The sequence below is a fragment of the Equus quagga genome, chromosome 11 (assembly GCF_021613505.1).
Source record: "Equus quagga isolate Etosha38 chromosome 11, UCLA_HA_Equagga_1.0, whole genome shotgun sequence".
Lineage (NCBI taxonomy): Eukaryota > Metazoa > Chordata > Mammalia > Perissodactyla > Equidae > Equus > Equus quagga.
The window spans coordinates 80,033,889-80,052,570 of record NC_060277.1 but is presented as its reverse complement, the minus strand read 5'-3'; the positions used below and the strand labels follow the sequence as shown (position 1 = coordinate 80,052,570).

At 36.1% G+C, this 18,682-nt stretch overlaps 1 protein-coding gene across 11 annotated transcripts in view; it reads right to left on the bottom strand.

Moving 5' to 3' along the window:
• The window catches only part of SYNRG (synergin gamma), an 84,288-nt gene that overhangs the window by 49,638 nt on the left and 15,968 nt on the right, over positions 1-18,682 (bottom strand). For all 11 annotated transcript variants that reach the window (XM_046675214.1, XM_046675219.1, XM_046675220.1 and 8 more), the window contains exons 4-6: positions 3,282-3,412; positions 2,507-2,612; positions 1,671-1,782 (exon numbers count right to left, since the gene is read on the bottom strand). In XM_046675214.1, coding sequence (XP_046531170.1) covers positions 1,671-1,782; positions 2,507-2,612; positions 3,282-3,412 — 349 coding nt within the window. The remainder of the gene's footprint in view (positions 1-1,670; positions 1,783-2,506; positions 2,613-3,281; positions 3,413-18,682) is intronic.

The window sequence follows — 18,682 nt, the reverse complement described above, 5'->3', positions numbered from 1 at the left end:
TACTATGAATATTTTTTAAATGGATCCTGACTACTTACCAGCAATAAGGCTGCAAAGGCTAAACCAATGTTTGTTTGCGTTTGACTGGAATTATGTTAATTCTATGTGGTATATATTTTGGTTTATAAACTCTTGTAGCTCTACATATGATTAATAAGAAGTATAAAAATTATGTGATAAATGCAGTTTGTATATTCAATATTATGAGATAAATAAGTCTGGGGCGGGGCATGGAATTAAAAGACGACTTTGGTGGTAAAAAGGCTGGAAACTTTTTCTATACTTTAGGCCTAGGTTTAAGACCCCATCTGGAGAAGCTCTGGAAACTCCTTGGGCTGGCTTCAGAAAAATCTTTTTCTGGCTAAGCATGAAGCAGTTAACTAGCAATAGCTAACTGCATGCATGCTGAGTGAACTTATAGGATTATTTGAATATCAAAACACCAATTTATCATTTAACAATGAGTTTGTTAAACTACACCTGGTTGTCCAAAAAGGGTATTCTATATTGACAGAACAGTGTTTGACCTAATAATGACCATTCCTCTCTGCCTTCTTTTCCCTTTTTCTAATTTCCAAGCTGGGTCCAGTTTTAGCACTCAATGCCAATTCTTAAATTACTTCTTGACTAGCTTATCAGTTTATAATTTTATTTTTAGACACGTTTTTCCTTTCTGAACTAAATCTGATTGCTAATATCTATTCTCTTTTCAATCTTGGTGTATATTTTACTTTGGGGCATATTTTTGGAATGATAATCTGACTATATAATCTAACAAGTAAAATTAATAGTACAGACTCAAAGCTGTCTGAGGAAGTCAAGAACTCGCTACTGTGCCAATATTAGACTATTCCTCCTGATACCAACTATATAGGTATTATTAATACAAGAGTTCAAGACAAAATTTGTCAATGTAATATTTGCCAGCAGAAAACAGTACTTGGTTGGCTGAATGATTTACAAAAACCGTACATGTATTAATGGTATGCTATTCTTGAAATTAGCTGAGAATAAAATGTCAAACTACGAAATTAAAAAAAAAAGAATGTGGTAACAGTTATGTAAAGACAAGATTCATTTCAACTGCTAAATATTCAAAACACAGCTAAAAAAACCCAAAAAATAAAATAAACCCTGATCTAAATAGGCATTTTTTTTGTTTATCTCATGATAAATGGTAATAAAAACTACCAAAAAATGTATCAAAGAAACTAAAACTTCATAAGGAGCATTATTAAACTCATGATTTTTTAAAAAGGTGGCATTTAAAAAATACATACGTTTAATTACACTGAATAAAATCTAGACTAGCTTATAAAAAGTAAAACTATTTTAAAACAATGAGAATAAAATGGTAAACTCCTTTATTCATTTGCTGTGAGTGAACGAATTTTACTAATGTTAACATACTCATGTATACAGAAGACTTACAAGTGCAATTTTGTCATATTGACATAAAGAAGACAAAGAGGTTTTTTACCTCTTAAGATAGTTATCTAGACCAGAGCTCTTAACCCATTCCAAAATTTAAAACATCCAAATCTTCACATGAAGTAAGAGTTTAAGAGTTTAACAGTGACTCTTCACAAACACATAATGTTCAAACGGTTGTCACACCCATGGACTATAAAACACCTTTCAGTAAAAGAAAGTTTTAAAATTAAAACTACCTGGTTTCTTAGGGTGCGATGCCGGAGTAGGGTGCATCTTAGCATCTCTGGAAAACCCATCTAAGTTTCCTTTTATGGCTTCCAAAGCATCATCTCTACTCTTCTCTCCTGTCTAAGAGACAATAAATGTATGTATATTTCTTCACTTACCTCTCGTTTCATCCTAAATCCTCCCAAATTAAAAGAAAAGTGCAGATATTAGTCTATTTCCAGTAGAGCCATGCGTCGCTCAATGATGGGGATACATTCTGAGAAACGTGTCGCTAGATTTCGTCATTGTGCAAACATCATAGGGTGACCTAGATGGTCACCTGCTACACACCTAGGCTATATGGTACTGATCTTTATGGGACCACTGTCGTATATGTGGCCCATTGTTGACCAAAATGTGGTTATGTGGCACATGACTATATTTTTATCACATACTTCTGATAGTGAATTCTCCAAGTCAGAAAAACATTGGTAAGTACATAAAACAAAGGCATGACACTGTATAGAATATAAAAATATTAACAGGCCCATTTATAAATAGTTTAGGATAAAGCTATTAGATATTAAGCATCCTGTATTAATGCTTCCCAAGAAAAAATTACAAACATTCCAATGGTAGTAAAAAAGAGTTGAGAAGATAATGGCTGATACCCCATTCTCCTCAACAACAGAGTGTCTTTACAGAAAAAGAAAAATCCTTCATTTTGGATTTAGATAAGCCAAAATGAATCAACCACAGCCTCAGCTTGGGCTGGTGTCTAAGTCAAAAAACCCACTGACAGAGTGAGAAGAGGCACATGCAGGGCAGGGCGTGTGCGCCGTGGTGGAGGGTGGTGGAATGTTACCTTGGGTTTCACACTACTCAGAAGTCTGAGCTTTTGCTTCTGCTCTTCAAACTGGCGTCTTTTTCTTTCTTCTTCTAAGAGCTTTTGCTGCTGTTCAAATCGTTTCCTGAAGGAAAAACAACCTAGTAAAGAACCAGCTTAAACAACTATCAACTGTGTTATATTCACATTTCTACTAAGTTTCAGCAACATCATCTTGCATTTCTAGAGCGAAAAACTTCACTGCTAATTATATCTAATTTTCTTATGACAATCTAATCTCCCCACTACATTAATTTCAAAATATATGAAATGAGTCTAAAAACGATTACCCAAATTATAGACATGAATCTATTTCTTGTCCAATTTGCAAAGGGAGGAGACAACCTTTTGCATTCAAAAGTAATCTCAAGAAACAGACAGGGAGGTAGACAAAATAAGAATACTCTTTGCTCTGAATATAAAAAAGAAACTTCCACTTAGGGAGGCACTGTCACACGGGAGGAAGAGCAATGTTCTGGAAATCAGGAGGCCTGCATGTGGGCCCAGGCTTTGCTAGTAACTGCATAACCTGGATTGATAAGCCGCTTCATTTCTCTGGATTCACTTTCCCTAAGATGTAAAATTAGAGGATGTCTAAGGTCCCTTCTGGCTTTAAACTTATAGTAAAAGTACTGTAAAGAGTTTTAAAGGCAACGTGACTCTTTTAGCCCCAAATCTGCACTAGAGAACATTTGACAATTTTTTAAATAACTGCTATCATGGATCTTTATCCTTGAATCCTGAGTTTTCTTACTGCTGCTCTTCGGCAAACTGCTTCTGCATGTCTGGAGGGTACTGTGGGCCTGGAGGACGCATTCCCAGGAATGGCGCTTGTCCCAGGTAAGGCATTCCCGCTGCTGGCATTGGTCCCATTGGTATTCCTGCCTATAAGAAACAGACAAAGGCTTAAAAAACAGAACTTCTCCTTTCAATTATTACAAAGCAAAATCGTAACTTCCATAAACTCTTTCTTAATATTTTTTACTAATGAGCTCTATAAATGCATTTTAATAAAAGATTCAAAGAACACAGGCTAAAATTGGAACGCTCCTCTTAATATTTTGCCCCTTCCATTTCCGTCACCATCTTAGAGGAGACCACTGCTAATGGTCTGAGGCTGTGTGTGTGTGGAAGGATATAATATTTTGATGCTCATTATCACAGGCTGATATCCAAAATTTCACAGAAAATATATTTAATCAATAATAAATGATATCAATACAACAGTATAAACTTTACTGAAGTGTCCAGAAGTAAAAATAGTATTATACAATAGCTAACCACAAAATCTAATATTGATGATGATGACACTGATGACGATAATGGCTAATTTTTACTGAGTGAAAATTCTTCTACTCTTCAACCTCCTCCCTGAAAGGTTCCCCTTCTGTCCCCTAACTGAAACCTGGCTGTCCCCAGAAGCCCTCTCATTTGGAGACTGCTGCTTCTCTTCCACATTTCCTATAGATGGGGGAATATTCCTCCTTGCTTCTTTCTTCTAAACCCTTTCTCCTGTTTCTTCCTTCAAAAACCAAAATGCACTGCAATTTCTTGCCTTGAGACTTCCTCATTCACTCTCCCACACTGTTTATGTCATCTATTGACCCTCAACTTGCTGACTCTTCAACCGAAGGTTTCAGAACCGTGCTATCTTCCATTTCACTCCTAAACTGCTCTTGGCGATACCAATAATCACATGGACAATTCATCTGACACTGTGGTCTTTCAGGTCTTTGACCTCCTCACCACAATCACGTCCAACACATCATTCGAGCTTCCCATTCCACGGTCATAACCTTGATCATCAGTCCCAATAAATGCATCATCTCCCAAATCTTGATTTTAGGCATCCCAACACTTGACCACCACCTCCTATTCTTCTAGTTCACGTACTTTAGCAATTCTCTTATCTCATTAAAACCTCCCATCCATTAATCTTATCACTTTCCCCACAATCCATCACCTCATTGTGTCCTTATTCCTCTTCTTGCTCTGCTTAGATTCCAGAGTTCAATATTAAATGACCTTGTAAACATCCTTAATCCCTTACCTCTGGATTCCTCACTTTGGTCTCCTAGGAAACCTCATCCCTAGTTAAAGTCAACTAACCACCTTCTCTTTATCCTTACACCCAAACCACTGAACCTTGCTGGATAAAAAAATCTTAGGGATGCACTTTAAATTCTTGACTATAAATCTCAAATGGATCCCCAAAACAGGCCAGTCTTATGAGGACTCCTACTATATAAGAATTCAATCCTTTGAAGTTTCTTGAGATATGCTATGGCCCAGTGTATGGTCAATTTAAAAAAATACTTCATATTTGCTTAAAAAGAAAGCGTATTTTGCGATTGCTGGGAACAGTGTCCTATTACTCATTAATTAAGCTTGTTAAGAAAGTTGTTCAAACCTTTATCTTTACTTATTGTGGACTTGTCTATTTCTCCTTGTTGTTCTGTCAGTTTCTATCTTATACATTTTGAGGCCAGGGTATTAAGTGCATACAAATTTGGAAGTGTTATGCCTTACTGATGAATTTAACCGCTTATCATAATGAAACAACCTCTTTACCTCTAGGCTTTTAAGGCTTTTTGCCTTAAAGTATATTTTGTCTGATTTTCCTTTAGCTACATCAGCTTTTTTGGGTTGTTTTTAGTATTTACAACTTTTTTCATTCCTTTAAACTTTCCTGTAACCTTATGTTTTAAATGTGTCCCTTCTAAGCATCAAACATCCAGATTTTTGCCTTTCAAATGGATCTTTTAAATCATTAGCATTTAGTATAATTATTGATATATTTGCGTTTAAACCTATCTTATTTTGTGATTTTGTGAAAAGTGTTCCACTTTTTCTATGTTTTTCTTTCCTTCTTGTCTTTTTTTTGGATTAACTGTTTTTTCGTCTCTACTTGTTTGTAAAATTTTTATATAACCTACTAAGGTTACCCTTGAAATTAGGACATGTATTCTTAACTTATCAAAGTCTGATGTTAATATCTTTCTTTCACAGAATGCAAGGCATTAGAACTTGAACTCCCCTTCCCAAAGTTATATATGATTATTACTTGTATTTTAATTCTCTGAATATTTACAAAATCCATAAAGACATTGTTTTATGAAGACAACGTTCATTTAGATTCACCCACACATGTATCTTTCTTTGTTCTTCGTTTTTTTCTGAATCTGACTTTCCATCTGGGATCATTTTCCCTTTGCCTAAGGTCCTTCTGCTTTTACTTCATTTATAATTTCATTTATTGAAAGTCATTCAGTTTTTGCCTGAAAAATGGCTTTACTTTACCTTCACTCTTGGAGATTGGCAGTTATTTTGAGTTAGTACATTGAAAACATCATTCCAATGTCTTCTGGCTTCCACTTTTTTCCTCTGGCTGCTTCGGAGCTTTTTTCTCTTTGTCTTTGGTTTCTGCAGTTTCTCTCTGTGTTTGGATGTGAGGATTTATGCGTACTTACTCTCACTGCCTGTTATTCACACTCTTCTGTCACAGTCCCAACATTGAGGGAAATGATCGAGCGTGGCTAGGTCATAAAAGACACTGCAGCTCCACCTTCCTCTCCTGAGTCACCTGCTCGGGAGAGGTCCACGTGGAACTAGAGGACCATCTAGGAACTGAGGCCTCCTGCCAACAGCCAGCACCGAATTGCCAGCCACGTGGGTGGGACGTGTTGGAAGCAGTTCTTCGAACCCCAGTAAAGCCTTCAGATGCAGCTGGGCCGTCATCTTGACTGACACCTCATGAGAGATTCCAAGCCAGAGCCACCTAGCTGAAGCTACGTCCAGTCCTGACTCACAGGAGTGGTGAGCTGTTTGTTGCTGTTTGAACCCTCTAAGTTTTAGGGTAATTTGTTATGCAGCAATAGATAACTAATATAACCGTGTGTAGATTTATTAGGCTTCCCGAATCTGTAGAACAATGTCTTCCAATAGTTCTGGAAACTTCTCAGCCATTATCTCTTCTGATTTACTCTCTTCCTCCTTTCCTTCAAGGATTCCAACTAAATAAATGTTAGACCTTCTCATTGTATCTTCAAAATCTCTCATATATTTTCTATCTTTTCACCTTGTCATACTATACTCTACATAGTTTCTCCTGACCTATCTTCAGCTCACTAATTCTTTCTTAAGCCATTTCTAATCTGCTCTTAAACTCATCCACAGAGTTCTTCTTTTGTTTAACATATTTTTCAATTCCGAAATTTCTATCTTTTCCTCAGATCTGCTGTCACTTTTTATAATTTCAAGTTCCCTGCCAAAATTTTCCACTTCAACTTGTATTTCTTAGATCATAGAAAATATAGTTGCTCCATAGTCTTGTCTGCTAATTTCCATAACTCGTGTTTTTGAGGTTTTTGTTTCTGTTCTCTATGTGTCTCATTCATGCTGTTTTTGTGCACTGAACACTGTGTTTGAAAAGTTATTTGCAGGAATATTTTGATGCTAAAGGGATGGTATATTCTCCAAAGAGGATTTTGTTAGATGCCTAACAAAACTTTTGCCAGGTGCCTAGGGACACTTCAAATTTGGAACACTTTAATCCAAATGCAAGACTTACGTTTCCCTGTACCATCAAATGATGAGAAATCAGCCTCAAGTCCATGTGAGAACAGGTTTACTTCCACTGTATTCCCACTCTGAGGGCATAGACCTTTGGAGGTTCAGCTCAAAATGGAAACCCCTGGAAAGCAGCTAGCTTTGAATTCTATACCCTTTCCTCCATCCCCAAAGTGACCGTTTCACACCTACTCCTCTAATATTGGCAAATCCTCTCAGGAAAAAAGCAGCTCTGAGTGACTTGGCTTTCTTCTCTGGGTTCTTATTTTCTCCCAGATCTTGGCCCAGCAATCTTCAGTACCTTGTAAACTCTTTGATGCTTTTAAGTACATATGTTTGTGGGGGAATATCCCCTATAATTGATTAAATAGTCTTCTCAAATACAAAAGAGATACAAAAGAAAATGAGATTACTTTTCTTCTACTCTTACCTCTAAAAAAAAAAAAAAAATGTACAGCCTCACCCTTTGTCTGAGTCTGCATGTGTATCTTTCTATGACTTCTCTTTCTCTCTTTTCTGGCACAGCTATATTAAGATATTTAAGTGCAGAAAGGGAAAAAGTTCCTTGGAGAAAAGATCTTATACTTTGGCTCTTGAACATATTATATCACACAGACTTCAAAAAAAAATCTTCATCAGCTACTTTAGTTGTCCAAATTGCCCAGTCCACTATTACTGGATGGCTACTTCCAGTTATAGTAGATGAAGTATCTGTTTGTAATAAAGCTTAACTCCTCAACTTACATGAAATTGATTAACGTAAATTACTTTAAGGTGAAGCTTGTATTAAAACTATTGGATTTAACATATTCAGATTTCCATCAATTCATTTTTAATAAAGGTTTTTTTTTTGGTGAGGAAGATTGACCCTGAGCTAACATCTGTGCCAATATTCCTCCATTTTGTATGTGGGACACCACCACAGCACGGCTTGATGAATGGTGTGTAGGTCCACACCTGGGATCTGAACTCACTAACCCCAGGCTGCGGAAGTGGAGCACACAAACTTCACCACCACATCACCAGGCCAGCCCCTTTAATAAAGTTTTCCAACAAGACTAAACTCTTAATTTTTTTTAAAGATTTTATTTTTTCTTTTTCTCCCAAAGCCCCCTGGTACATAGTTGTGTATTTTTAGTTGTGGGTCCTTCTAGTTGTGGCATGTGGGATGCCGCCTCAGTATGGATTGATGAGCGGTTGCACGTCCGCGCCGAGGATTGAAACTGGCGAAACCCTGGGCTGCCAAAGCAGAGTGCACGAACTTAACCACTTGGCCACGGGGCCAGCCCCTAAACTCTTAATTTTAATTCAACAATGTTTGGTAGAGAAATCATGTTTCCCTCAAATAAAAGTATTCCTTTTAGAAACTACCAAAAATACTTCCTCGTTCTGAATCTTCAAAAAAACTGAGCCTCACTGAAACAGTGAAGAATTTTTTTAAGGTCTAGAAATAATATAATATGTATATAGCATCTAGAACAATGTCTGGCACATATGAGTAAATAAACAGTAGTTATTATAATTGTTAGAAATAATATTGATGACAAAATAGATACTCTCAAAAACAATGATGATCCCATTTTTTTTCTGGAACCAAGTAAGACTCCTCAAGCAAATACAGAATTAAGCCAACTAGATAAGAAAAATAAACAATTAATAGTTACAATATAGGTATCATTTTATTGTGTTCCTGCCATATGACAGCTATAGTATTAGGTATTTTCATATATTATTCTCAATACATGTAAGAGCATCAGAATCAGAGATATTTCTGACAATGACCAACAAGAATACCTTGATAATAACACACACTTAGGAAGCCCCTAATATGTTCCAGGGACTTTTCTAAATGCTTTACATATATTAATTAATTTAATCCTTATAACAAACCTATGCAAGTAATTGCTACTATTATTCTCATTTTGCAGATGAGGAAATTGAAGCAGAAAATAGTTAAGTACCTTACTCATTACTAGTAAGTCACAGAGCCAAGATTAGAACCAGGCAGCTTCTGGTTCCAAAATCCATGTTCTCCACCGTTATGCTATGCTGCCTCTCCAATTACCAACAACCATCACAAAATTCAGATTCAAAAAAAATTTTCAATGTGTTTTTGTGTGTCTATTCATATGCTCAGAGACAGACCTGCTCAATGAATAGCAGCAGCTAGAAAGGCTTACGAACGGTTTCTAGGACTTTACAACTGGAGTTACAAGTAATATTGCTTACTTACTAACATTCTCTATTCTAAGTCTTGGGTGGGGGTAGCCAGGTATACTTATTTTTAATTACAGTGTGGTTCTCTTGCTGCTGAAAATCATTACCACATTTCTAGGATTATATTTCTTTTTTTTCCCCCATCTATAATTTATTTAATCAATTCTCTATTTTTTCTAGCTTTATTGAGATATAACTGAAATACAATATTGTGTGAATTTAAGGTGTGCAACATGTTGATTTGATACATGTATATATCACAAAATGATTACACCATAGCATTAGCTAACACCTCCATCATGTTACCTTACTACTATTTCTTTTTTGCGGTGAGACATTATTATTTCTTTTTAAATTTTGACTTATTTTACCCAAGGAACACAAAAGAAAACACTCAGATCATATAGGCTAAAAGAGAAAATAAGATATTCCACAAAAATAATGAATAATGAAAGAAGTAAAGGTATTATTACATGCATTGCCTTCCTACTTATAAAGTTCTGCTCGTCAAGAAGATTCAAACTTGTTAAATGGTATTTTGTGTTTCTCCTACTCCGGAAAAGTAAGTTTATATATTCATACAGTCTAAGTTTATACATTCTTTTGAAATCTAGATAAACCAAAAGGTTAAGAGATACTAATCCTCAGTTATACACTGAGTGAATGACACAGCAAAAGAAACAATTCAGAAATCTGAGATACATCCAATAAACTACTAAAAACACTAAAAATAAAGAAGCTCCCCCCAAGTTGAAGATATGAAGGCTTTCCTAAGTGGAGAGGTATAATGTGACAGTAAGATTTATAAAAGAGTAAAAATGTCAATTTCAATCAAAATCCCAACAGGTTTTATATGGAATTTGATAAGCTGATCTTAAAATTTATACTGAACGGGAAAGGACCATGAATAGCTATAATTATTTAAAAGAAGAACAAGAGGGGCCGGCCCCGTGCCCAAGTTCATGTGCTCTGCTTCAGCGGCCCAGGGTTTCGCTGGTTCAAATCCTGGGCGTGGACATGGCACCACTCATCAAGCCATGCTGAGGAGGCAACCCACATGCCACCACTAGAAGGACCCATAACTAAAAATACACAACTATGTACTGGGGGGATTTGGGAGAAAAAGGAAAAATAAAATCTTTAAAAGAAGAACAAGGACATACAAAATAGAGGAAGATTGGCACAGATGTTAGCTCAGGGACAATCTTCCTCACAAAAAAAAACCCAGAATGCTATTTACAATTACTCAAAAGAATGAAACGCTTAGATGTAAATCTAACAAAACATTTACAGGACTTGTATACTGAAAATTATACAACGCTAAATAAAGAAATTAAAGACCTAAACAAATGGAGAGACATACCATGCTCATATATCAGAAGAATCTACATATTAAAAATGTCAATTTCCCCCAAATTGATATAAAGGTTTAACATAATCCCTATCAAAACTCCAGCAAGAGTTTTTGTGGATACAGACGTCATTCTAAAATCTATATGAAAAGGCAGAGAAACTAGAATACTTAAGATAATTTTGAAAAGAAGAATAACATGGGAGGAATCAGTCTTATATAGCTATCAAGACTGAACCAGTAACCAAAATCACCAAAAATGAAAAGCCCTGGATATGATGGCTTTGCTGGTGAATTTGACTAAACATTTAAAAAAGAACTAATACCAATTCTTCTCAAACTTTTCCAAAAATTGAAGAGGAGGAAAATTTCCTAACTCATTCTATAAGGCCAGCGTAACCCTGATACCAAAGCCAGAAAGGAACACTACAAACCAATATTTCTTATGAATATTGGTACAAAAATCCTCAACAAAATACCAGCAAACAGAATTCAGCAGCATATTAAAAAGATTATACCCCATGACTGACTGAGATTTACCTCCGGAATGCAGGGATGATTCAATCAACGAAAACTGATCACTGTAATACACCACATTAACAGAATGAAGGGACAAAAACCACATGATCATCTCAATTTATGCAGAAAAAGCATTTGAAAAAAACTACACCCTTTCATAACCAAAAACACTCAACAAACTAGGAACAGAAAAACATTAGCTCTACACAATAAAGGTCATATATGAAAAACCCACAGTAAACATCATACTCAATGGAGAAAGACTGAAAACTTTCCCTCTAAGATCAGGAACTAAATAAGGATGGCCACTTTCACCACTTCTATTCAACACAGTAGTGGAAGTTCTAGCCAGAGCAATTAGGAAAAAAAGAAAAAAGAACAGAAAGCATCCAAATTGGAAAGGAAGAAGTAAAATTATCTGTTTGCAGATGATATAATCTTACATGTAGGAAATCATAAAGACTCCACAATAAAGCTGTTAGAACAAACAAATGAATTCTGCAAGGTAGCAGGATACAACGTCAACACACAAAATTAGGTGTATTTGTATACACTAACAATGAACAATCTGAAAAAGAAATTACAAAAACAATTCCATTTACGATAGCACCAAAAAGAATAAAACACTTAGGAATTAATTAAATCAAGGAGTTAAAACGGTACAACGAAAACCACAAAATATTGCTGAAAGAAATTAAATAAGACATAAATAAATGGAAATACAATCCACCTTCATGGATTGGAAAATTTAATGTTGTTAAAATGTCAACATTTCCCAAAGTGATCTACAGATGCAATGCAATCTCTATCCAAATTCCAATGATGTATTTTGCAGAAACAGAAAAACTCATCCTAAAATCATACAGAATCTCAAGGGACCCCAAATAGTCAACACAATCTTGAAAAAGAAGAACCAAACTGCAGGACTCAATTTCCTGATTTCAAAACCTACTAGAAAGCTACAATAATCAAAATAGTGTGGTTCTGGCATTAAGACAGACACATAGACCAATGGAATAGAAAGCCCAGAAATAAACCCTCACATATATGGTAAATGATTTTTGACAAGGGTGCCAACACCATTTAATGGGGGAAAGGACAGTCTTCAAGAAATGGTGCTGGGAAAACTGGATCTCTACATGCAAACAAATGAAGTTGGACCCTTACCCAACACCACATACAAAAATTAACGAAAAATGGATCAAGGACCTAAATGTAAGCCCTAAAATGATAAAACTCTTAGAAGAAAACAGAAGGACAGAAACTTCACGACACTGGACTTGGCAATGAATTCTTGGATATGACACCAAATGCACAGGCAACAAAAGAAAAAAGAGACAAGCTGGACTTCATGAAAATTTTTTAAAAATTGTACATCAAGAGACACTATCCACAGAGAAAAAAGGCAACCCACAATATGGGAGAAAATATTTGCAAATCATATATCTGATAAGGGATTAACATCCAAAATATAGAGAGAGCTCCTAAAACTCAACAACAACAACAAACCTGATGCAAAAATGAGCAAAGGAGGTGGAGTGACATCAGTATCATGGCAAAATGAGCTCTTCCCTTAGTCTCTCCCCCTAAGATACAATGAAAAGGACATTTAAACAACCCAGTAGATGTCTGAGAGATCCACACAGCCATACGTCTGAAGGTGGAGGTGCTGGACCCCCCGGGAGGCAGTGGAAGGAGGTAAGGGGATCTCCTCTCCCTTGCTGAACTGCAGCAATCTAGGGTATGGAACCGTGTATTGGCCAATGTGCAACTCTAAGAAGAGGGGGGGAAAGGGTGGCCCCCTGCAGGAATGCCTTTGCTCTCAGAGTTGCCTCCTAGCCCATGGGAAGGTTCCACACCAAGGAGGCTAAGCAATTGCAGGGGTATCTTCACCAAGCCAAGCAGCCCAGGACAGCAGACAGCAAGTGCAGACCGGGAGCATGCGGGATCATGCAAGCGAAAGAAAGCACCCCTCACCCCTCTCTGACACACCAGCTTGGCCAGAAGACCAGAGCAAGGGACTCCTAACAAAGCACCTGCACATACGTGTATAAAGCAATGGTGGCCAGTGGGAAAATGCAGATGGGCCCCAGTTGGCACAGCTTCCAAAGGACAGGCATAGCTGCCAGGGATCATGGTGGGCTCAGAATACACAGCTCCTGCCCACCTCCCCAGTGGTGGCAGGTGGAATCTGTGATAAGATACTACCACTATGCAATGGCACAAGTCAATCCCATCAAATAGCATGAAGAGGTATATTAACAATCCAGATCAGAAGGAAAATGACAAGTACCCAGACATCAATCCTGAAGTCACAGAAATTTACAATCTAAATGACAGAGAATTCAAAATAGTTGTCATGAAGAAACTCAATGAGTTACAAGAAAATTCAGAAAGATGGTTCAATGAACTCAGGAATAAAATTAATGAACAGAGGGACTTCTTCACAAAAGAGACAAACTATCAGAAAAAAATCAGAAATGTTGGAGATGAAAAACACAATGGATGAGATAAAGAAAAATCTGGAATCTTTAAATAACAGAGCTGATATTATGGAGGACAGAATAAGCAATTTAGAGGACAGAAATATAGAAATACTTCAGAGGGAGAAGGAGAGAGAACTAACTAAAAAGAAATGAAGAAATTCTCCAAGAAACATCTGACTCAATTAGGAAATGCAACATCAGGATTATAGGTATTCCAAAGGGAGAAGAGTGGAGGAAAGGAGCAGAGAGCTTGTTCAAAGAAATAATAGCTGAGAACTTCCCAAATCTGGGGAACTAGAATTACATGTAAATGAAGCTAATATAACACCTAATTACATCAATGTAAAAAGACCTTCTTCAAGGCATATTTTAGTAAAACTGGAAAAAGTCAATGACAAAGAAAAAAAATTAAGGGCAGCAAGGCAGAAGAATATAACCTACAAAAGAAGCCCTATTAGGCTTTCAGTGGATTTCTCAGCAGAAAACTTACAAGCTAGGAGAGAGTGGGATGATATATTCAAAATTCTGAAAGACAAAAACTTTCAGCCAAGAATACTCTATCCAGTGACAGTATCCTGATATTATGCAGAAATAAAAACTTTTTCAGATAAACAAAAGCTGAGGGAGTTCATCGTCACAAGACACCCCAACAAGAAACGATCAAGAAGGCCCTCATGTTTGAAAAAAAGAAAAGTGTTTACAAAGTCTTGAGCAAGGAAATAAACAGATAGACAAAATCAGAAAATTGCAGCTATCAGAACAGGTTAGCAAACAATTAAAACATTAAAAATAAAGGGAAGGAGAGCATAAAAAATAACTATAATCACTTCATCTTAATCACAAACTCACAACACAAAATGGAGTAAGTTGTGACAACAATAACTTAGATAGGGAAGAGGAAAGGGATGGAACCTGCTTAGATTAAGGAAATAAGAGGCTATCAGAAAACAGACTATCTCATCTATGAGATCTTTTATACAAACCTCACAGTAATCACTAAACAAAAAATGAAAACAAAGACACAAATGATAAATAAAGATAAAACTGAGAAAACCATCATAGAGAACGTTCAAACTGAATTGGCAGTTGGAAATACACAGGATGAGAAACAAGGGGAGTACAGAATAACCATAAAACAAGTGATAAAACAGCAGTATTGAGTCCTCATACATCAGTAATCACTTTAAATGTAAATGCATTCAATTTCACTTTAAATGTAAATGGACTGAATTCTCCAATTAAAAGACACAGAGTGGCTGGATGAACTAAAAAACAAGACCAACAATATGCTGCTTTCAGGACACACATCTCAGCTCTAAAGACAAACATAGGCTGAGAGTGAAGGGATGGAAGAAGATATTCCAAGTTAATGGCAAATAAAAGAAAGCAGGTGTTGCCATACTTATATCAGACAAAGTAGACCTCAAGATAAAAAAGGCAATGAGAGACAAAGAGGGGCAGGATATAATAATAATAGGAACACTCCACCAAGAGGACATAACGCTTTTAAACATATGCACCTAACACAGGAGCACCAAAGTACATAAAGCAACTATTAATGGACCTAAAAGGAGAAATTAACAGCAACACAATAATAGTAGGGGACCTCAACACCCCACTTACATCAATGGCTAGATCATCCAGTCAGAAAGTCAATGAGGAAATTTGGAATTAAACAGAAAACTAGACCAGATGGACTTAATACATATATATAGAACACTCCATCCAAAAAAAGCAAAATACATATTCTTCTCAGGTGCACATGGAACATTCTCAAAGATCGACCACTTGTTGGGAAACAAGGCAAGCCTCAATAAATTTAAGAAGATTGAAATCATATCAAACATCTTTTCTGACGATAACGCTATGAAACTAGAAATCATCTATAAGAAAAAAAAGCAGGGAAAGTGACAAATACATGGAGACTAAACAACACGTTACTAACAACCAACGGATCAATGAAGAAATTAAAGGAGAAGTCAAAAAATATCTGGAGACAAATCAAAATGAAAACACACCACACCAACTCATCTGGAATGCAGCAAAAGTGCTCCTAAGAGGGAAATTCATAGCAATACAGGCTCATCTTAACAAACAAGAAAAATCCTAAATAAGTAATCTTAAATTACACCTAATAGAACTATAAAAAGAACAAATAAATCCCAAACTCAGCAGAAGGAGGGAAATAATAAAAATTAGAGAATAAATAAAATTAAAAACAAAAAACAATAGAAAGGATCAACGAACTAAGAGCTGGTTCTTTTGAGAAGAAAAACAAAATTGACAAACCCTTAGCCAGATTCACTAAGAAAAAAAGAGGGAAGGCTCAAACAATGAAAGAGGAGAAATTACAATGGATACCACAGAAATACAAAGAATTATAAGAGAATACTTTGAAAAACTACATGCCAACAAGTTGGACAATCTAGAAGAAATGGATAAATTCTTAGACTCATACAACCTCCCAAAACTGGAGCAAGAAGAAATAGAGAATACGAATAGACCAATCACAAGTAAAGAGATTGAAACAGTAATCAAAAACCTCCCAAGAAATAAAAGTCCAGGACCAGATAGCTTCTCTGGAGAATTCTACCAAACATTCAAAGAAGATTTAATACCTATCCTTCTCAAACCATCCCCCCAAAATTGAAGAAGATGGAACACTTCCTAACACATTCTATGAGGCCAACATCACCCTGATCCCAAAGCCAGACAAGGACAACACAAAGAAGGAAAATTTACAAGCCAAAATTACTGATGAACATAGATGCAAAAATCCTCAACAAAATACTGGCAAACCGAATACAGCAATACATTAAAAGGATCATAGAGCATGATCAAGTGGGATTTATACCAGGGATGCAGGGATGGTTCAACATCCTCAAATCAATCATAAAAGGAGTAATAAAAAACACATGATCATCTCAATAGATGCAAAGAAAGCATCTGACAAGATCTAACATCCATTTATGATAAAAACTCTGAATAAAATGGGTATAGAAGGAAAGTACCTCAGCATAATAAAGGCCACATACAACAAACCCACAGCCAACATCATTCTCAACAGGAAAAAACTGAAAGCCATCCCTTTGAGAACAGGAACAAGACAAAGGTGCCACTCTTGCCACTCTTATTCAACATAATACTGGAGGTTGTGGCCAGAGCAATTAGGCAAGAAAAAGAAATAAAAGGAATCCAAATTGGCAAGAAAGAAGTGAAACTCTCGCTGTTTGCAGATGATATGATTTTATATATAGAAAATCCTAAAGAATCCATCAGAAAACTATTAGAAATAATCAACAACTAGAGCAAAGTTGCAGGGTACAATATCAACTTACAAAAATCAATTGCATTTCTATACTCTAATAACAAACCAACAGAAAGAACTCAAGAATACAATCTCATTTATAATTGCAACAAAAAGAATAAAATATCTAGGAATAAATTTAACCAAGGAAGTGAAAGACCTATACAATGAAAACTATAAGACATTATTGAAAGAAATCGATGATGACATAAAGAAATAGAATGATATTACATGTACATGGATTGGAAGAATAAACAGTTAAAATGTTCATACTACCTAAAGCAATCTACAGATTCAATGCAATCCTAATCAGAATCCCAAGGACATTCTGCACAGAAGTAGAACAAAGAATCCTAAAATTCATACTGGGCAACAAAAGACCCTGAATAGCTAAAGCAACCCTGAGAAAAAAGAACAAAGCTGGAGGCATCACAATCCCTGACTTCAAAATCTACCACAAAGCTATAGTAATCAAAATAGCATGTACTGGCACAAAAAGACACTAAGATCAATAGAACAGAACTGAAAGCCCAGAAATAAAACCACACACCTATGGACAGCTAATCTTCAACAACAGAGCTAAGAACATACAATGGAGAAAGGAAAATTTCTTCAATAAATAGGATTGGGAAAACTGGGCAGCCACATGCAAAAGAATGAAAGTAGACCATTATCTTTCACCATACACAAGAATTAACTCAAAATGGATTAAAGGCTTGAAGGTAAGACCCAAAACCATAAAACTCATAGAAGAAAATATAGGCAGTACACTCTCTGACATTGGTCTTGGAAGGATCTTTTCGAATATCATGTCTACTTGGGCAAGAGAAACAAAAGAAAAAATAAACAAATGGGACTACATCAGACTAAAGAGCTTCTGCAAGGCAAAGGAAACCAGGAACAAAACAAAAAGACAACTCATCAACTCGGAAAAAATATTTGCAAATCATATATCTGACAAGGGATTAAGCTCCAAAATAGATAAAGAACTCATACAACTCCACAACAACAACAAAAAATCAACCTGATCAAAAAATGGGCAGAGGCTACGAACAGACATTTTTCCAAAGAAGATATACAGATGGCCAACAGGCACACGAAAAAATGTTCAACATCACTAATCATTAGGGAAATGCAAATCAAAATGCAAATGCAATATCACCTTACTTCTGTTAGAATGGCTATAATTACCAAGAGAAAAAAACAACATACATTGGAGAAGATGTGGAGAAGAGGGAACTCTCATACACTGCTGGTGGGAACGCAAACTGGTGTGGCCACTATGGAAAACAGTATGGAGATTTCTCAAAATATTAAAAATAGAAATTCCATACAACCCAGGTATCCCACTACCAGGTATTTATCCAAAGAACTTGAAATAAACAATTCAAATGATTTATGCATCCCTGTTCACTGCAGCATTATTCACAATAGCCAAGAAGTGGAAGCACCTCATGTACCCAACAACTGATGGATGGATAAAGAAGACATGGTATATATATGTACAACGGAATACTACTCAGCCGTAAAAAAGGGACAAAATCGTCCCATTTGCAATAACATGGATGGAGCTTGAGGGTATTATGTTAAGCAAAATAGGCCAGACAGAAAGACAAACACCACGTGGTTTCACCCACATGTGGAAAATAAATAAAAACATGGACAGAGAACAGAGTAGTGGTTACCAGAGGGGAAGGGGTGAGGGG